Genomic DNA, 22385 nt, shown 5'->3' with positions numbered 1-22385 from the left:
CAGAGATAATCTAGGTACTCCCTGGCCCTCATTCATGCATTGTTTCCCTCACGATCAGCTTCCCCCTCCAAAGAGCTCCAAAGAGGGCATTTTCAACCATGGATGAATGTACATTGACACATCATCATCACCTAAACACCATAGTTTACATTAATATCCACTCTTCCTATTAAACATTCTATGTGTTTGGAAGAATGTATAATGATGCTTATCTACCATTATAGTGTCAGTATTTTTACTGTCCTAAAAATCTGACATGCTCTACTTAGTCATCCCTTCTTTACGCCCTCCCTACTAATCTTTAGAAACCACTAATCTTTTTACTCTCTAAGTTTGCCTTTTCCAGAATGTTATATAATTGGAATCACACAGGATGTAGCCTTCTCAGATTAGCTTCTTTGACTTGGTAGTAGGTATTCAAGTTTTTTCTGTGTGTTTTTATGACTTGATTGCCTTGCTTTTTATAGCTAAAAAATCTGGTGAAAATATATCTCTCAACTTTACAGCAATACAATATAGAACCATATCATATATTTTATTTTGTGTCTTTGCTAGTTTTTCCACATCCAAGTCCTTACACTGAGACAAAGTGGATGTTAAAATTTGTACTCTTACCCATCCCCCTCTGACTATCCTGAGTGAGCCCTAACTCATACTTTCAAGAAACTATTCACATTCTGTGCATGGAGTTTTAATTACTTCAGTCTTGGCCCAAAGGTTAAAAACTAAATCCCTTATAATCAAGGCACTTTTTTTCCTAATGAAAACCACAGCTTGAGCAGCTGCTTGTATTATTGTCTCTCGTCTGTGGTCCCACTGGTGTGTGGGAGTTTACTGTTGGACTGTGGAAAAGGGAGCAAATAAGAAGCCAAGAATGGGGTCATGTTTCAATAGAGAAATAATGGTGGAATGTTAAAGTCCTTGAGTTTTCCTCAGCCTCCCCACATTTTGGACGTGCAATTTGGCTCTCGTTTTCCTTTTTAAGTACTTCCATAAGGCAGAGGAGAGGAGCACACATCATAAGAACCATAGTATTGAGAACTTCTAGCCATCAACTATGATTTTACAGAGTAGCCTTTATTTTTGCCTGAAGTTGTAAAATGACATCAGTTTTAAAGTTTGTGTTGTGTCTATGTTGTATATATCCATACTTTGCCCATCTGCTTTGCTGTGGTCTTCTAATCTGCTCTCTGGGTTAACATTGTGTTTATCTGCATATAATTTGTCTTCTTGTGTAGATTTCTATGTCCTATTTACTCTGTTTTATCTGTGTTTCATATCTGCCTTCTCTTTTTCTCCTCTCTGCCCCCATTTTCTATTCACCCTTGACCTTTCAAAATACGTGATATAAAATCTTAGAAATAAAATTTTTTTGCCATTCTTAACTTTTTATGTAGATAAATAGATCATTTTCTATTCTCCAGAAGGAAACTGTTTCAAACAAAATTGTTTTTTTACATGTTAGAACCTCAGCTGTTGGTTCTTCTTTTTTATGTAGATTTTTGAATGTAGCCTCTGGTTCTGAATTCAGTTGCTTACCCGGCCTTCACCTATAATGCTGGTTCCACCAACTGAAAAGGGTAGCTGAGTTCGGTTCCACAGAATTGATAAATTCTTGACATCATATACTACCCCGAATCACGCTTAAATGAAGATACATTTTTATCATTCAACCAATTGCCAGGATCATTTTGGGGATTAAACATAACAATCTAAATAGTCCTTTACACTTCATCAAAGATGAACTCATTTATATATATATATATATATATATATATATATATATATATATATATGGGCAAATGACCCTTCTCCACATTAACTTTTTTGTGTTTTTTTCTTTTTTTTTAAATATTTATTTATTTATTTATATAAGCACTGAGTACAGTCAGAAGCCCGGGAGGGTGAGAGAATTCACCAGAGCCAGGGGGAGAACAGAACAGGCAGACTGACGAAATACACTGCTGAGGGGAGTGGCGGGCGTGACAGGAGAGGTCTGCGTGCCATGTGGGACCCTCGCCAGTGGCTGGGGATGAAACCGGCATTGCAGAGGCCGCGGGCAGTCTTGCAGCCCAGCGCCCAACTGCTGTGCCAACAGGGGAGGCCCTTGTGTATTTTTTTTTTTATATAACAACAAGGCATAGCCCAGCCCTTACCCTCTTGACCTCATTCTAAGCAAAGAGGTATTGGCATTTTGGGGGGAGCAGTACAATAAAAGTAGACTTGGGGCCCTAATATATGTTATGATCCTGAGTTTGCTGTGACCAAAAGCATATTCCTTAATCTCTGCTCGCTTCAGTTTTCTCGCAGGTACAATCTCTAATCTCTGCGTTGCTACCTCCATGGATAGTTGAGTGAGGTCATGTGTGTGTGGCCTTTAGAATGAAAATAAGTTAACTACTTGTTAAGGGCTTCAGGCTCCTCTTTCTTTTCCATTTTGTCTTTACACATCTGATCTAGTCTCTTCCTTAAGAAGCTAGCCATAAAGATAAACTTATGCATTCGCAGCAACATGAATGGAGCTAGATGGGATCATGCTTAGTGAAATAAGCCAGAAGGAAAAAGAAAAATATCGAATGGTTTCACTTACAAGAGGAATATAGGGGAATCAAATAAGGGATCAGGAAAAAAATAACAATAATAATAATAAAAGCATAAAATTAGTAGGCAATCATAAATCAGAGACATTCTACAAGGGAGGGGAAGGAAAAGGGATCAAAATAGGAAAGAGAAGAGCACAAGGGACTATGGTGATGGTTCACAGGTGAACTGGTGGTGGGAATTTTACAGGGAATACACAATGACGTAAAAGATATAAATTAAAAAGAAGAAGCTGGCCATTTGATAGGTGATTCTCTTCTCTAATCCTTAGTCAGTGCTTGCATTTAACATATTCTGACTTTCAGAGTCAGGCAAGAACTACCATCCTATTTTACAACATTGTTTATTTTGAATATATTTGGCATTCCAGAAATAGAATTAGAAGGAGCTCAGAATATGTCCAGAGAATTGTCAACAGTGTAAGTCTTTAATGAATTTGCTCCTAATAGTTATGTTAGATCTATAAACAGGAGGGAAATTCCAGATTGTGAATTTGTATGAGAAGAGGTATAGTTCCCCATGGATGGATCCAGGCGGGTTTTAGCATAAGAAGAAGAAAGCAAGGGGCTTGGAGGATATGTGTATTCACTAAGTAGTTAAGTTTCTTAGGAGGTGGAAAGCCACCCACGTTTTTTTAATCTCCTAAATTTCATCGGTCTGTTCTCTACTTCCGCCACACTGTTCTACCTCATATGCTGACATGTAGGGTTGAGTCAGCAGACTCCCATGTCCTTTGCTTTCCAGTTAAGTTCACCCAGTAGATAAATAGCCCTAGCAGAAAATGGGCAGGGTAAGGTCACGGTTTTTATTCTCCTAACTTCCTCCCTTGAAAGATCACCAGGGTACTGATGGGCCTCCTTTTCTCAAGATGAACTTATTTATATAACTTTCTCCTTTTAGTAACAAGTCCCTCCCCAAGTTCCTAGACCTCACAGGCCTTAGAGGACTGACACCATCTATTCTGATACTATCCATAGCCTGCAGCCCATCATACCATTATCAATTATCCAGTTATAAATAAATCCTCAGCAAATTATTCTCATTTAAAATATGGTTATATTTTAATTTTAAGCAATAGTGCAAAAGATAGTTTCCTGGAATGGAACTGTCTTTTATGGACAGTTTCCTGGAATGGAAGGCAAAACAACTAGGAAAATTGGCCAAGGTGAATAGTGATATGCTTGGGAATCTGCAGCAGTCACGAGATAGGGAATTGGTCATGTTAGGAAAGGGAATAGAATTGAATACAGTTGGATATGAGAGGTTGGGGGAAGGTGGGGAGTCAGGATGACTGCCTGGTGTTCTGACTCGAGTGGTTGCTTGGTTCAAGAAGTAAAAAAGATGAGTTCGGCTTCACACATGTCGATTTTGAGATCCATTGGAGATATATACCAGACACTGGGTAAACTGATGTGGAATTCAGGAGTGATTTGTCTGCAGGGAAGGTTGGTGCATTGTAGTCAGCTTATTGGTGGTTGTTGGAGTCTAGAAGAAAGAAGAGCTCCCTCAGGAGACTTGAGAGTGGGAGAAGTAAAATAAGAGAGGAGGAGATGTCATGCAAAGAACTTATGTCACTGAAAGGATCAAAATTTTGCACAGACTGAGCAAAGAACAAAATCCAAGGCAAAGGGGAAGAACAAGTATTGATTGCACAGGCATCAGGGAAACATTTGCAGAAGCTAAAAGGAGCCAAATCACAGAGGAACATGAAAACTGAGGCAGAATAACCTGGACTTGAGTTATGAATTGAATAGCTATTAAATGTTCTTTTTTTAAAAAAGATCTATTTATTTATACAAGAACCAGGGTACAGGCCAGATGCACGGGAGGGTGAGAGGATTCACCAGAGACAGAGCGGGGAACAGAACAGGCAGACTGACAAAATACACTGCTGAGGGGAGCAGCGGGCAAGACAGGAGAGGTCTGCTTCGCCACGTGGGATTCTTGCCGGTGGGCCGGGATCAAATCTGCACTACAGAGGCTGCAGACAGCTTCACAGTGCGGCGCTCAACCGCCTGCGCCACCAGGGAGGCCCTAAGTGTTCATTTTTTTATTCATTTATTTTACAAGTTCATACTGAACACTTAGGTCTCTGAGTAGATGAAATCCATTTAGGTTGTGTTTTAAGATGAGTAAAGTAATAATGGAAGGGCAGAAATAGAGATGGGTTTGAAATCTGAAACAACAATGCCTTAATGAAGTGATATGATCAAAACCAGAATGGTAGCAGTGAATGCCAAGGACAGAGATTTCAAGGAAAGAAAGAACAAGGTTTAGGGGAAAAGAATATAGAAAAGATGACCCTGATATTTCTACCATAACATATTAACAACTATGTTCAAATCCAAGACCTTTTAACATTCCATCATGTTTACAATATTTGTGCTCCTGAAAATTCCTGATATTTCTGAAGAAGCAACAGACCTTTTAGCTGCAATGAAAAATGTACTTTACGCATTTCAAAGAATACAGAAACCATTTGCATGGTGTCAAATAGCTTGACTGGCTTGAGCATATTTCCTAGAATGATTCTGTTTTGAGTATCAGTCTAATTAAGGTCAAGGATGGAGTTCCAGAATTGAAAGTGATGATCTGATCACTTACTTGTTTTGTATAATCTCAAATGGGGAAATAAACACCCACCTATGGTTTATGATGAAATTCATTATTTTTTTGGTTGATGATTTCTTTCTTTTCTTTGGCTTTGATTCATTATCTGTTGTTATATTTTGACCCTTTGTACTCAGATTTGTCCTTTACCTTTCTTTCTTTTCCCCCAGTTCCACTTCTGTTCCTCCTTTCCAGAAAATATTTGAGTCACTGACTAGAGGTGCTGTAGGAAATTAGTTTCAAAATAGGAAATGCTATTCTGTAGTATTTCAAGTTTGTGTTCTTATTTTTTTAATTATGTTTAAGCAGATATTTCTAAATTTGGTAATGAAAATGAACAAAATGTGGCCTGTAAGTTACTTAATTATCATAAAAAATCACATTCACCTTTATAATAAGAAAAATGCAATTAATATGCCAATGTGATACTGTTTCTCACCTATCAGATTGGTAATGATAATTTTTAAAAGTTTGACAGTAGAGTGTTAGGAAATGTGTATGAGGAAACACATTGTTAGTGGGATATAAGTGGGAATAATCTATAAAAATTAGTTTGGCAACACCTATCAAAAATATAAATGTAGTTAGCCTTTGGCCCAGGAATTTCACGTTTAGGTGTTTCCCACCAAGGTACATGCAATTAAAACAAAGCCTACAGTAAAGGGAAACTGACTTTAATATCACTGTAGTTACAGAAGATTGGAATAAATCCGAATGCTCATCAATAGGGAACTGGTCAAATCAGTTATGGTATTTGCACAAGGAGAATACTGTGCTACTCATAAAAAGAATGAAACCATTTTTTATGGAATGATTAAAGAACTGTACAGAATGCTGCCTTTTGCTTTGAAAAGAATGGCATCGTGTGTGCAGATAGATTGTGTCAGATATAATCTCTGGTTCGATGTATAAGAGAATGCTAGCATTGCCCCAGGAAGGAAATCAGGGAATAAGAACAAGAAGGAGACTTTTATAACCTCATGTGCTACTTGAATTTTTGGTGATTACATATATTAAATAACCTTTAAAACTCTTCATATCACTTTAAAAAACTCATCAACATCAGCAATATGAGTGCAGGGTTTAGGTAAATATGTTTTCAACCCTTTGTAGGTGGAAGTGAACATTTATAAAACTTTGTAAAGAGGCCATGTATTGGTTGGTACAGTTCAAAATAACGTCTTTTACTTGGCAACCTTAACTTTTATATTTCAAGTCTATGGAAACTCCAGCCTGCACACATACATAAGAGTATTTTTGAAGTTAAATCTTGAGTGTAGGTGTAGATTTCTGCCCAGGTTCATATACTTTTTGGATAGTGGCAACTTGTTTATTATTTCTAACACTTGAGAATTGCTCTTCTCATCACGCATGGAAATGTTCAGTGGTCCAGTTATCTGAACCATTTGAAAAGTATTTCATTTGCACAACTGACTTAAAACCATCTAACTTAATGATGATGGCCTATCTCTTAATGTCGGGAAGAATTCATTCATTCATTCATTCATTCACTATTTAATAAGCACCTTCTTCATGCCATGTAGGGTACGGCACTAGGGGCACCACACAGAATAACACAGCATTCTGGTGTTCTCAGCATTCTGGAGTTCCTTCTTCTTAACCATTTTACTCATGTTCACCTCACTTAGGTTGCTTTGATGTTCTGGTGCCATTCTTGATATTGCTTTCTTTTCTATTTTATCATTTTGTACTGGTTTGTATGTTTTTCTGCTCCCAGCAGTGAGGGAAACAGCAGTAGAATGTTGTTCACTTCAGTAGTAGGCCCACAGAGGAACTGGAGGCCTCAGCTCTCATTCTGTTTCTTTTTATTTATACATAAAGCTGGCCACTGTGCTGAATGGATGGCAAACAGTCACAGAAGCTGAATCAGAAGCTTTGCCACATGTTGTGCCTTTTACTACAATTGATGGAGACCAGGGAAGCGTCATCTTTCCAATGACCCAGAATGTGCTTCTTACTGACTTCTGACCGTAACTTCCCAGCCAAGAACAAAAACAACTGAATTTAACCACCTCTAGCTCTCCCTGTTATTTCTGTGCATCTCAGCATTGTTGCTATCTTCTTAATTAGCAAACATTTTTCCATTTTTCATTACTGACAAGTGACTTTTTTCTCTAAGTAAAAAGGAGTGTGTTGTAACATAACCCTTCAGCATGGCACAGGTGCTTGAAACTTAGATGCCTCAGATAGGAAAGGACTCAGACTGCTTCACTGTGCTTAATGCCTCCTTCATTTTGAGGTAAATCACGGTGATTATCTCGAGGGACACAACACCCAGAAAATGTAATTTTCTGCTATTTCTTGTGAACATATTGATTATGTGATACAGCTTTAGAAGCGCATCTTGAGAGCAGTACAGTACAGTACCAATCTTTACCTTTTGAATATTTCCTTTAATTTATTTAAACTGTAATCAGTGAACTTGTCATTTGGTGGTGAAGTAGTCCTGGGAGTTTTGGGATCCTGCAGATGGAAGAGCTCTCACAATAGAGACATTTTATGAAATCATCAAAGCTGTTGTAAGACAATGAAGTTTCCTCCCTCTGCAGGAATGGAGTTTGACAGTAACATCTCAGAACAGATGTTTCCACCAACTCCAAATGTTTTTATTTGGTGGCACAAAGACTCTGTTATTCATGAAATGGTCTGTTAAAAAATTAGTTCCTCCATGTGGGGGTTGTGGGAATATGTGTAATGTAAATTGATTTCACATTTCGGCAGGGAATTGGCTCTTAACTGTAGATTGTCTCCATGGTTTGACTTGAACCAAAGTTTCGACTTCCAAGCTGTCGCCATCAACAGAAAACATAGGAACACAGTAGCTCATCATCTTTCAGAGTTCTTCAGGTTGACTCATTTGAGAATCTCAGTCTCTTTTATAAAAGAGAAGCCAAGTAACTGTAAATAGATATTTGGTCTTATAAGATACAAGGAGGAATGTAGGCATTTGTTTGTTGGTCATTTGCATTATTCTAATGAGGTTCACTTTTACATCTTTTTTTTTTTTTTATAGAGGCATGTTTTTCTTTATTTGTTTGCTTGTTTGTTTTTTTGTTTTTGTTTATACATGCACTGGGTACAGTCAGAGGCGCGGGAGGGTGAGAGAATTCACCAGAGCCAGAGCGGGGAGCAGAGCAGGCAGAAGGACCGAAGTACACTGCTGAGGGGAGCAGCGGGCGGCAGGAGAGGTCTGCGCACCATGTGGGACCCTCCTCCGGTGGCCGGGGAGCAGCCGGGGATTGAACCGGCGGCAGCTTCGCAACCCAGCGCTCTACCGCTGCGCCACCGGGGAGGCCCCACTTTTACATCTTTAAATTCTTGAGTTTAGAATCCTATTTATAGGAAAACCTGTCATTGGGGCCTCCCCGGTGGCGCAGCGGGTTGAGCGCAGCGCTGTGAAGCTGTCCGCAGCCTCTGCAGTGCCGGTTCCATTCCAGGCCCGCCAGGGAGAAACCCACGTGGCACGGCAGACCACTTCTGCCTCGCCTGCTGCTCCCCTCAGCAGTGTCTTCGGTCCTCTGTCTGTTCTGCTCCCCACTCTGTCTCTGGTGAATTCTGTCACCCTCCCGTGCCTCTGACTGCACCCCAGTTCTTGTATAATTTTTTTTTTTAAAAAAAAGGGAAAACCTGTCATTGGATAAACCTGGGTCAGCTTAGGATGTGGTTTCAGGTAACTTACATGAGACTCATACAACCATTTGGTGTTTTTGTGCTTTAAGGACTGGCCATTTCCATCTCTAATATCCTGTCTTCTTGCCTCTTTCCCGATCTATGCTTCCAACTTCTTCCAGCAGAACAGAAGGTCAGCAAACCATGTTACCGAAGGCCAAATCTGACCTGTTGCCTGTTTTTGTAAATAGAATTTGATTGGAACATTGCTGCTCTCAATCGTTTACATGTTGTCTGTGGCTGCTTTCGAGATACATTCCCAGTTGAGTACTTGTGGCAGAGACCATTTAGCCCAGAAAGCCTAAAATATTTACAGAACAGGTTTGCCAACCCCTGCAATCGGAAGCCACATGTATACTGTGACCCAATGTTTAAAACATCAAGTCATTTGACATATTTATACTTTAAAGACATTTGTAGTGTCTAAAAAATGTAAAATAATTATTTGGTTTTAGATAATTAAACATAAGACAACATGTTTGAAATAATAATAGTATATACAAAAAAACCCATGCCAACTAAAATCTTCCAGGACAGTCTGAAGAAATGTATGGAAAACAGAGAGCAGCTCACTGATATATAATAGTAAAAAGATTGACCAAAAGGAATCTATTTTTTGAAGTATAATGTGTTCAGACCTTAGCTGCTACTGTTCTTATTCTTTCATTGGTGTGTGTTAATTTTTTCAGAATATTCCTCGTTGGTGTATTGTAAAGGCAGGAAGGACCACAGGGCAGGTTTTCTGATCCCATGCAGACCCGGTAAAGGAGGAGTCAGAGTCCTTAGTGAGTTTTTGCAGGTCTTTTATTGGGGTTCACCAGGCATATGGCAGGCAGGGGTGCTGGGAGGCTGGCAGTCCTCCCAGCCCCCAGCAAATCTTCACTCTATCTGGGCTCTCTGGCGTTCTCTGCTTCTGCTTCGGGCTTCTTCTCTTTCGGCTTCTGCTGCTGCTGCTGGCGTCCCCGTGACGCCGCCCTTAAAAAGCACAGTCTCAGCTCAGCTGAATCCCATCTACCTAGGCCCACACCCTATTCCAGGTGCCCGCCATCAGGCATGCATTAAGGACAAGGATCCATCATCTATCCTGATGGCGGAAGGGCAGAAAAGCCTGACATTTTCTTTACCCTGCATGTATGATGTATGTTTATCTTCTCAGAATATTCCTTATAAGTGCTCCCATGTGTATCCTGTGTCCATATGATTCTGACGTCTTGTCCAATGAAATGACAAACACAGGTGGGACTAGAAGTTTAGGGTTCAGACAGCTCAATTTAATGCTACAGCATACTAAATCTCTTCCTTCATTTGGTTCACATGCCAAAATCACAGATACAGTAGAAAAAGATCTAAGGAATGCATAAAGAACAAGTCCCCAAATTGGGAGAGAAGGAAAATGGTGTTTACGGGATAGAGGTAGTTATATCAAGAAACCCAAGTTTTCTTATTTGAACCAAAATATCAGCAAAGCAAGAAAAAGAAAGTGTAAGAGTTCTAAAGCTTTTATTTCATATCCTGTTTATTTCTTATCCTGTTTAGAAGAGAGAGACATTTTTTCCCTTAAAAGGACTCTGTCACCTGATCTTTATTTAAAGACAAGAACAGTATCTGCAATCACAGTTTTAAGGAACACAGATGTTCTGGATCTGTCCTGGCTAGTATGGCAGCCACTAGCCATGTGTGGCTATTGTGTGCTTAGGTAGGTAAACCAAACACAAGATTTAATAGACTTCATGCAAAAAAATGAATATAAAATGTCTCTTGAATGAGTCTTACATTGAATTTAGATTAGTAGTTTGTTTTTTTTTTTTTTAAGATTTTATTTTTGCATAGAAGAACTGGGGTGTAGGCGAGAGGCACAGAGGACCAGAGGATGACTGAGGAGCAGAACAGGTGGATCTACTGAAATACATTGCTAAAGGAAGCAGCGGGTGAGACAAGAGAGGTCTGCGCTGCCATGTGGGTTAGCTCCCTGGCCGGGAATCCAACTCAGGCTGTTGCAGTGGTAGCCCTGAGAATTAACCCCTAGGCCATCAGGAAGGCCCTTAGATTAATGATTTTTTTTTTAATTTTTTTTTTAATAGAGGCATGTTTTATTTTATTTATTTGTTTGTTTGTTTGTTTGTTTTGTTTATACATGCACTGGGTATAGTCAGAAGCGCGGGAGGGTGAGAGAATTCACTAGAGCCAGAGCGGGGAGCAGAGCAGGCAGAAGGACCGAAGTACACTGCTGAGGGGAGCAGCGGGCGGCAGGAGAGGTCTGCGCGCCATGTGGGACCCTCCTCCGGTGGTCGGGGAGCAGCCGGGGATCGAACCGGCGCCGCAGAGGCTGCGGGCAGCTTCGCAACCCAGCGCTCAACCGCTGCGCCACCTGGGAGGCCCCTTAGATTAATGATTTAAATAAAACATGAAAATTAATTTCTCTTTTACTTCATTTAAGTGACTCTTAGAAAATTTGTCATTGCCTCTGTTGCTTGCATTGCGTGTATGCTCAACAGTGCTAGTCCAGAGGAGAATGTCTCATTTATTGCAGAACTGGCAGGGTGCAGTGACACACCCTTGGTCTATGAATGCATTTCTGAAGGAACAAAATGGCATTTAGCATATGCATGTAGCTCTCAGGTGATCCCTTAGCTCAAAGGACTGAACATTTGCAGACCACTAACTAAATGCGAGCTTGGCACATACACACATTTCCCCATGTCTCAGGAAAATTTTTCTAAATTATCCAAATTGAAAATAAATAAAGCCATTTCATACTCATGAAAAAATAATATCATTTGCAGGCTTTGTGAGCTATAGCTGGTTTAATGATTGCTTGAAATGTGTTCGCATTCCAAATCTACAATTCTTTTCTTACTCTTCTAAAAATTAGAAAATATAAATCATAATTACAGATAATTGGAATGTTGGCACATATCCACCATCTCTGGCAGATGGTTCTGGTTGGACCTATAAATTTGAATGACTGCCTATGTCCCCTTGTATTTCATATTCTAATGCTAAAAGGTCACTGTTCCAACTCTTTATCTAGTTATTCTTTGCTTGGGTTAGTCCCTGAAAAGTATTTCTTGAGGCTGGATACAGTATTCTGATAAAGATTTTTAAATAAGCTAGTAATATGCCTGCCATTGTTTTCTTTCTCCAAGTGAAAACATTCATTTGATGTTTGCAAACCAGCCAACCTCTCTATAGTAATGTAATTGACCTTTTATTTATTACTTTGAGACCTGCAGTTAACTAGTGGGTTGCTTTATTGCTTGTCAATACCAAGACCAAAGTAATTTTGTCTTTCATTTAGTAAACATTTATTACATACATATTGTATGTGAAGCATTGTCTTTCTCTGAGTTTAGTTGTGAATAAGGTGTAAATGTACAAATGCGAATAACCCGTAGGCTCTTACATGTCTCCAAAAGTTAAGCCAAATTTAGACTCTATCAAATATATTATGTATTTATACAGTTGCACAAAAAATTCAAATGTTTTCATGATCTTCAAAGAAATGTAGATTAATACAGAAAGAGAGGCTATTCAATGCCTCTGAATTCTCTAATGTAGTAAATACACAATACTGGCAGATTGTGGTCCAGCTAGGATTAACATTGGCTACTGATAGAAATAGAAATTGATTTAGGCATTTTAGAAAGAAATGGTGTCAGGCATATTAAAATCAAAGAATTGTGTGATTCCCTTTGGCTTAATAATCCCTCTCTAGAAAGTGTAATCCAAAAACATGAGCCAAAAAGAGAAAAGAAAATGTGCATCTCTAGAAGGAGAAGGGGAGTTGAGAGTTGCTACCTGGTTTTGTGCTTTAAATGCCTCTGTCAGTTCATCCTCAAAGCTCTGTGAATAGTCCCCATTTTACAGGAAAAGAAACAGGCTCAGGAGGATTAGTAATTTGTCCTTATCATAAAAGCTGTAAGTGGCAGTTTGCACTTAAATTAGGCAACCACCTAACTCATGTAAGAATAGAAAAATAGTTGAATAACCATTATGAAACACTACACAAGCATTATAAGTCATCTGGGGAAATATTAAAAATCATATAGGAATGAGCAGAGTATAAAATTTATAGGTACACCATAATTATTAAGACCATATGCATAGACCAGGTAGACAAATGAAAAGTTTAATTTGTTTTGTGACAGAACTTGTTTAAGTAAGAAGCACTAAAATTGCCATAATCTTTGGGATTTTTTTAAAGAAAATTTTTGTGAAAAGTATTTCAGTGCATATATTTCTACTGTATTTTCAAGTGCATTATTCATATCCCTACATACGTCTAATGATACATCAGAGATTACTTCACATCTAGGCACTTCCTCAACTGCGTCCTCATCACCTGCCTCCTTAATTCCTGAAAACTCTCAAGGACCATCACCAGCAAAACCCCTATATCATTAAACTCTTCTTGAAGTTACTTTTACCTTATTGAATGCAAACGTGTGTATGCCCGGTGAGCAATGCTTCCTTGCAGCCCTCGAAGGTGGTAGCCCTAATTTTTTTGGTCCCCCATACTGAGAGGGTATAAGTGACCTCTTTGCTGTCACCCTTTCTACCACACTGCACCCCAAAATCTCTAAGCTTTAAATCTCTTGTCATCAGACTGTATTACCCACTACCCAGAGCTGGGATTCCACCCTCATTGCTCCATAATTTTCAGTCGTGGCTCACTGCCATTCTCTCCAGCGGTACTTCTGTCCTCCGCCTTGCAGGTTCCAGTAAGTTACCGCCCATGCTCACACCATTGGCCACTCTGACCCCAGCCCTCTGCCTGGCTCTTGAGCTCATTGCCTCAAGGGTATAGAAATCATCTCTAGCAGAACCTGCCACCCACTAATCCCACTACTTTTTTCATCCTCTTCCTTCTCTCTCAACATCTTGGGACCTTCTTTTCCCAGCCGAAGCCCCTTGCACACCTCCTGATTCCTTCACTTCTTTTTCACATCTCGTACTCACATAGCAGTTCACAATCCTGCTGAATAGAAATCTCCGCCCTCTACATTGTATATTGGAAAACAAAACACAATCATACTCTCATTTCACTTTTAATACATGGTCATGAACTTCAAATGGGAACTTCCAAGGTATAGGTTATTCACTCTCATTGGATGTTTCATAATCTTCTCTCTCTTTCTCATGCTTTCTCTGTCAACTGCAGTCTTCCCACTTTGCTGGAAAAAGTGAAGCAATAAAAGGGAACTTCCACCAGCTGCTACTGAGCTCATCTCAGAACTCCCCAAGGGCAGCCTCTGCTCCAGTATCCCTTCTGCCTACTCAAGGATATGCTCTGGGAATTCCTGCCATCATCACTGTGTCCCTCTCTGTTGATCATTCCCACCACCCTCCAAACAGGCTGTCACTGCTCCCATCATCATCACAAAAAAATAAGAACACTCCCCAGATCCCATGTCTCCTTCTTCCATTTCAATCTCTTCCCCCCTTTATAGCAAAACTCCCCAGTACATGAACTGGTGTCCATTCTTGATATCCCCAGTCTCCATCCTCAGTCTCTTTTAAATCAGTTCATTCAGACCTAGGTATTCCATGCTCATTTCAAAATCCACAATTAATACAAGTTGTTGAGTCCAACATTCTGAGACTGCATTTCACAGTCCTATGGGGGCATTTGACACCACTCTCATTCAAAACAGTTAGGTCACTTGGTTTCTAGAACACACCTTGTTATTCCTACTCCCCTGACCAGTCTTTCTCAGTCTCCTAAGACTCTCAGTCTCCTCAGGCTCCTAAGACTCCTTAAATTTCTTCTCTGCCTATGCTGAAGACCTGGTCATTGTCATGAAAGTGGCATGCCTCTAAATAGCTATATGCTGATAACTCCCAGACTTATTATTTCTAGCCAGATCACTCTTTTGACCTCCAGTTTATATATCCATCCCAGAGCTCCTGGGATATCACCATCTGTATGTTTAATAGACACCCCAGACCAAACTCCTGATCCCCAACCTCCAAACCTGCACATCTCAGTTAATGGCAACTCCCTTTCAGCTGCTCAGACCATTCTCCTAATGCTTCATCACCTCTTCCAAACCCCTGCCATCACAAACGTGGGTTATTGTGGAGCCTCCTAACTGGTGTCTCTGCCTCAGTGCCTTGTACCTTTACTGCCCTTTCTCAGGGTGGCACCCAGAGTGCTCCTTCTGTGACTTGGTCATATCACCTTTTCTCCACTCACACCTGCCGTGACCCCCATCCCACTTAGATGAAGAGCTGCAGTTTTTAAAATTCATGCATAATATGACCTCTTGTTATTTCTCTGACTTTCTTTGTCTCTCCTCTCCCCTTTTACTCACCTACTCCAGCCACATGGACAACATGCTCCACAGAACCCCCGACACACCTGAGGGCTTTGTATAGGCGATCACCTGTGTTCAGAATTCTAAGAACCCAAATGCCCAAAAATAGATGACTGGATCAAGACAATGTGGTATATATACACAATGGAATATTACTCAGCAATCAAAAAAGATAAACTCATGCCATTCGCAGCAACATGGATGGAGCTAGAAGGAATTATGCTCAGTGAAATAAGCCAGAAGGAAAAAGAAAAATATCAGATGATTTCACTTATAGCAGGAATGTAGGGGAACCAAATAAGACATCAATGTAAAAAAAATAGTAACAGTACAAAACAACAAAGCAAAGACAGAATTATGAATCAGAGACGTCCTGCAGGGGAAGAGGTGGGAGAGGGATCGGAGGGAGGGTGGGAGAAGCACAGGGGACTGAGGTGATGGTGCACGGGTGCACTGGTGAAGGAAACTCTATGGGGACTACACCTGAGGGGGTGGGGGGAAGCAAATATTGTTTAAAAATGAACAATGATGTTAAAAAATTAAAAAATAATAATAAAAAGAAAAAAGAAAAAGAAAACAAGGGTGGTGGGAATTTTACAGGGACTTTAACCAAGATGAAAATGCATACATTGTACAAAAATGAAAAGTGATATAAAAAATATATAAAATTTTAAAAAAGAAAAGAAGAGGAAAAAGAAAAAAAAAAAAGAATTCTAAGAACTCAGCTCCTATCCACACCAGAGGTTGCTCCCCGGTCAGACTTATCCTGACTACCCTGCACTCTGAGTCCTGCTCACTCTGTCCTTTTATGTAATAGAATTTCTCTCCTTCTAACATGTTACATCTTCATTTGCTGTGTTTATCATCTGTCTTCTACCATATAAGCTTCAGGAGAATGAAGATTTTTATCTGGGCTGTTTTTCTCCAGCATTTAGAATAATGCCTCTACCTAGTAGATCTATAGAGAGTATAAATGAAAGTTTCCCTATTTCTTCCTCATGCCCCATAGACTTGCAGAGATTGCTGCATGCTAGCTCTAGTTCCTTTTCAAGGTTTTCAAGTGTTCTATTATAAACAGCATTCAGAAAATGACAGCTTAGACTTGATTACATATGGTCTTTTATTCTAAACTGAAAATGATTCCTCTAGAGTGTGGCAGGGGTATTATAAATATCAAAGATGTTGTAACAACATACAAGATCCTTGACATTTTTAGGAATATGTTCAAAGTTCTTCACAAATCCCCCAAGTTATGAATACCAAGATCATATATTCTACTCCCATGAATTTCATACAACGCAGTAAAAAGGAAAGAAGGGAGCCACATGTTTCTCCAGATGCTGAGGGGCTCACTCACCTCCCACCCCCGCCAGCCTGTCTGTGCTCAGGCTTCCCGCTGTACTGTAGCACATCACAAATTACAGCAACTCGGGAGCCCTCAGCATTGCCCACATATTGTAAGAATCAAAGATATCAATGTTGTGAAAGCCAAAGTTCCAGGATTGTATTCTATTTGTAAAAAATTTAAAAACTAACTAAAAAATGTTGTTCCTCCATGCCACTCAGCCATGGTAGAATGTAATATGGGTGGGCTTTCTCACAACTAAATGACAAGGTGACTTGCTGTCAAAAACAAAAGCAAACATTTAGAACGGAATAAACTTTCACTTTGATATCAAATAACAAGAAAGCATCCATTCTGTTTGGTTGTGGACCTCTGATAATAAACTGTGAGTGTGGACCCAAAAAATACATGTTTGTTTTCATTTTTAAGCTGAATTTAAATGTACAGTCTAGCTTAAGAAAACCTCTGCTGGGCCTCCCCGGTGGCGCAGCGGTTGAGCGCTGGGTTGCAAAGCTGCCCGCAGCCTCCGCAGCGCTGGTTCGATCCCTGACCGCCGGGCGAGAGTTCGATCCTGCCGCCCGCTGCCCTCCTCAGCAGTGTACCTCGTCAGTCTGCCTGCTTTTGCTCTCTGCTCTGACTCTGGTGAATTCTCTCACCCTCCCGCACTTCTGACTGTACCCAATGCTTATATAAACAAACAAATAAATAAATAAATCTTTTAAAAAAGAAAAAGAAAACCTCTGCTGTGGTAACTTTTTAACAAATGGTCATGATCAGAAGTCTTTAACAAAGAAGAGTGGGGGTGAGGAAAGGGATGCTGTCACCACGGCGACAGCTGTCCAGCGTCAACCGCTCACATCTCTTCCATTTAATATGTATTTTAGGGCAATTCAAGCTGCTGGAACAAGACCGAGATATAAAGGAGCCAGTGCAATATTTCAACAGTGTGGAGGAGGTGGCGAAAGCATTTCCTGAGCGTGTATACGTCATGGAGGAAATAACATTCAACGTGAAGGTAACTCTGGAAGAACCAAATATTTATCTTCACTAAAATCATTTAACTTTCAGGTCATTGTGTACACAGTAAATGCCTTTCTGTGCCTCATAGGAGTGTTCGATCTTCCTAATGGGTTAGGGTCAGGGCCAAAATTGGTCTTTTTAAGAACAGCATGTGCTATTGTTGACCTGACTCCCTGACAGGTTACTGTGCTTAATTCACATTCTCTTCTGCTAGAATGACAATCAAGGAAGATCAAAAGTTGTTGGGGGGAGGGTTGGGGTATGGGACACACTTTATTCCCTAATATGTGATGGTTTTTTGGCCAGTTTTTCTATGCAGCTGGTTAGTCCCTTAGAGCAAGCAAAAGGCATGTGATGAACTAATACTGAACACTTAAAGAAAGGGAGTACCTTCCAGAGCATGTCCTGACATCACGTATATTCTTTTCATTCTTTGTAGGCTGTCTGTATCCGTTTGCTTAGGAAAATTGATTTCTAGATTGTTACCCAGTAAGTATTTATTGATTCTTGCTCATCAGAGAAAAACTGACATTTACTGTGCTGTGTTTGTCTGACATTCTTCATGAGGCAGTTCCATCCCCTTCTACATGTTGAGCAGCCTCCTTCAGCTGGCCTTGCTGTGAAGAGGGGCTAACCAGGCCAGCAGTGCCACCAGCAAGGCTCAGTCTGATGCCTGCAAATCCATAGTGTTTTTCTTCAGCAACACCCACAATTACACTACAATGTTGTAGAAAATGTTCATAGTGAAAGAAAATCTAAGTCACCCTTCTCTGAATATTTCAAGATCCCTGTTTCTTGGAAATCCATTCTGTATGAAAAGCAGACTGCATGGTAACTTAACCCAAAAATACAACAGTGTCCTGAGGAGTGAGTCACTCCACCCACACTTTTCTGGAAGGAGAGACATGCCCAAGACAACCTCCTCACTGGAGGGATGCTTTGCTCATTCAATTGGTTAGGCTAAGTCATTCTTTTTCTAGTGGAAAATACAGCTGCTCTATTCCCCTTTTTCTAGTTTTACTGTTAAAATGGATGAGGGTTTTTTTTTTTATTTTGTGGAATTCTTTGCTAACCAAATTAAGCTTATATTCCAAAATTTGTACAATTTTAATTCCTTCATTTGTCCAGCTTATGAGTCATCAAGACAACTTGTATTCATTTATGTTGAAGATTTGTGAGAATATGTTCATTTTCAAACTTAGCAAGATTCATTGGTCAGAAGTTAATCAAATCATATTTTTATTAGTGTCTTGATATGATTTAAATCTCTACTTGAAGCTTATTTTTAGAATTACCTAAATGAAAAAAAAAATGTTTAGAAAGGTAAGTTAATACTTTAAAACTATTTTGTGAAAAAAAGTTTATTTACTGATAACTAATGAGAGATCAAGCATAAAACTTTTTGTATTAGTTTTAAGATTTCAAGTATTCAAATCTAATAATCTTCTGTGACACTTTGTTCATCTAAAAGATTTTTAAAAGATGCCTCCAGGAGCTATTTTTGTGAATTTATATTAAAGCAGTAATAATTAAAAAATAATAGTGAAACCAATAGATTCTGATACCATAATTAACCCTGTTGATTAAAATGTATGTAGTAGAAATGTCACTTAAAATTTCAGTGCAACAGTGTGAGTGTAGTGACTTGTACACTCAAAGATGGGCAAGATGGTAGATCTCATGGTATGTGTGTTTTACTTTGATTTTATTTAAGACCAAAAAAAAATTGGGTTTCCAAGATACAGATGGATGCTTAGGTTACAAATTTACAGCATCCATGTAGCCCCTTGAATGGATCTGAATTGAGTCCCTATGCTTTACGTGCGTAAATATTTAATACCTCCAGTCTTTCACTTATACAGTTTTAAGATGTTACCACATCCAACTTATTCTAATGAGTAAAACATCATTCTATTCTTTCAATTCTATTCAAAGAAGAATTAATAAGGGCCCCTTGGGAAATTTGCATAAATACACAAAAGTCTATGTGCCTAGTGAATAAAGAACCAGGTAAATAAATGAACTAAGGAGATTTGGGGGAAGATGTCTAGATACTATTACATTATCATAAAAACAAAAATATTGGAAGTCGTGGTCTAAAAATTGGTTACAAGTGTGTGCATGTAGACATATGCAGTGTGTATTTGATTAAGTGGAATAAGGAAATGGTGTGCCTATTTACTCCTCTGAGGAGGAAAAGAATGAAAAAATAATGCAGCTTATTTTTAAATACAGCAAATATATTTGAGCACCTACTATATGTTCTGTGCTATTCTGGGCTTTGTGGTTAAATAATAAATATGCAAATATCTGCCTGCTTGGAGATCATAGTCAATTGCAAAGGTAGACAATAAATAAACAAGTATAAATCATGACAATTAAATATAGTACAGTAAAGGGCCTTGCAAAATACCTGCATACAGGGGTTGGTAAATTGCAACCCTTGAGCAAGCCACCTATTTTTGTAAATAAAGTTTTGTTGGAACACAGCCCTCTGCACTCCCGCATGCGCGCACACATACACATGAACACGCACATGCACTGAAGTGCTGTCTGTGGCTACCTCCACAATACAACAGTAGACTTAAGTAGCTACATCAGAGACCATATGGCCCATAAAGCTTAAAATTATTACTCTCTGGCCTTATAAGAAAAAGTTTGCCAATCCCTGATTCAGAACATAAAATCATACTAAATTAAGTTTCACATTCTTAAATTTTCCACCACACACTATTTTCACTTACTTTTCATTTAGTATTTTATACCCAGTGCTTCAATATTCAGAACTCAGCACATGTAGCTATTTGTTTTTATCGTTATAACAAAATAGCCCTTCACCTCAAGTACTTTTTTTGAAGTCTTATCACTAATGCCTAGTGAATTATTTTGAAATGTTCTTCTAGCCTTGCAGACCCCACCCAGAGATGATGAGAAATCTTCCCACACGTCTTTCCTGTCATCAAAATAATGACTAACAAATTAATTCTTTATTTAAACTCTGTCTTTACTGTGACAGTTGTGGAGAGAAAAAAAGGCTGCCTTCGATTTGGCTTGGGGTGATTTGTAGCTCTTTGAGTGGGGAAGAGGCATCCTGTCTTCACTGCTGCCACCCAAAGGCTTTCTACATTAAAATGACTGCTCTCCAGTCTGAGGGAGCCCAATACCCTAATCTGGATGCTATAACATTGCTATTTTGATTCTAGCTAGTGAGGTCCATGCTTTCAGCTGTTCCCACAGACATTTCCCCAGAGGCAAAATAACAAGTTTGCATTGTCTCAGCTGGGGAAAGTGTCTTCTCAGGAGCTGGGAGATTATTGTCAGATGCAGCTCCCAGTCAACACTTCTGTCTGCACAGACCTCTTAAGAGCCATCACCATGAGATCTGGGAGGGGAGCTGAAGTGACAGTCCTATCACCTGCATATCAGTAGTTCCTGATTACTAGGGAATCAGTAGCACCTGCTTTTGGCAGGGGATAGTGTCTAACTGCCATATTGGGTGGGAAGAAGAATTTCAGGTTTGTCTTTTTTGAGTAAGAAAAAAAACAGCTAATAATCTGAGAATTTGTGGGACAATTGACTTTGCCTATACTGAGAAATATGACCAAGAGTAAAATCATAAAATACTATAAATAATATAGCAGGGCCCAGAAGTTTACAGGCTTCTAGTTTTTTTAATCATCAAACTTTATATCTGGAAAGGCCTTTACATGTTGGCTGTTCCTACCCCATCTTTTAACAAATAAGAAAGCTAAGATATAGGAGTTAACTGAATTCACTGATTCATTTGTAGCCCCAAAACTTAGCAGCAAAGGCAGGTCTCCTAATTCCATCCACTCATCTTTCTGCTCCCTTACAGTCCTTTTGTGGAGTTGATACTAGACCCATGATTTCAATCAGAATTTCTTTTCACATTGACACACTAGCTTGCACCATTCATTTTCTTTTTAAAAAATCTAAATGAACGAGTTCAGTAATTACTACCTACCCAAATCCTTCTGCCCTTTGTATTTCCGAAATGCTCATGGTCTGAAGTACAGGACTTGGCAGCTTTTTTGAATGTGAGATGTGCAGACTTCTAGATCTTATTTCATGCCAGGTTATAATACCAGTATTTAAAATATAAAATCCTACAAGTTAACTTGATCTTTTCCATCAGCATTAGTGAGTTTCTAATTAGATAGCATCTGCCCAAATGAACCCCTTGAAAGAAGCCACTGTGAAGTATGGACAGGAAATTTTTTTAAGTATTAACCAGTATTCACAAGAAACAAAACTTGCATTGGATTGTTGCATTGTCCCAGGAAGCAGTGTTAAAGATACACTGAAAAGGCTGAAAGGCATCACTGAATTAAGTGAGCATTAGTTCTAAAATTTAATTGGATGCATACCCCTAGATGGTGAACTTTGGATTTTTCCAAGCTACTGAAAATCAGCTGTTTTGCCCCCAAGTCACAGATTTGAGGCACTCCATGTGTTTTTTATATTAACATATTAGTAACCCCTTTTTAAAACTTCCATACTAAAGAAGATGAAGTTTTCTCCCCTTTTGCCAATCAGTTTGATAGCTTATGTTCATCTTAAATGTATCTTACTTTATTCATTTTAACAGAACAGCTATAGACAGATCTTAAACGCACTAATGGTGATGTGTTTGCTTGAGATTCTGTTCACCCTAATTGTTTTACTCACTGCCATCTTTTAGCTGTGTTTGTCTTTTAAGAGATCAACACAGCTTGCTAGTACATTTTCTTCTGCTTGTATCGGCCATCCTGGAAAGTGACCGGACATGGTGCTAAAACCTT

At 39.2% G+C, this 22385-nt stretch overlaps 1 protein-coding gene across 2 annotated transcripts in view; it reads left to right on the top strand.

The window, feature by feature from the left end:
- GAREM1 (GRB2 associated regulator of MAPK1 subtype 1) overlaps positions 1–22385 on the top strand; it is a gene marked incomplete at its 3' end in the record, with an annotated part of 180435 nt that overhangs the window by 132433 nt on the left and 25617 nt on the right. For both annotated transcript variants that reach the window (XM_084252102.1, XM_084252101.1), the window contains exon 3: positions 17448–17578. In XM_084252102.1, the coding sequence (XP_084108228.1) occupies positions 17448–17578 (131 nt within the window). The remainder of the gene's footprint in view (positions 1–17447; positions 17579–22385) is intronic.

This window comes from Talpa europaea (genome assembly GCF_964194135.1).
Source record: "Talpa europaea genome assembly, chromosome: 13".
NCBI classification, from domain to species: domain Eukaryota; kingdom Metazoa; phylum Chordata; class Mammalia; order Eulipotyphla; family Talpidae; genus Talpa; species Talpa europaea.
The sequence above is the reverse complement of the archived record's forward strand: the minus strand, read 5'-3'. Positions and strand labels throughout refer to the sequence as shown.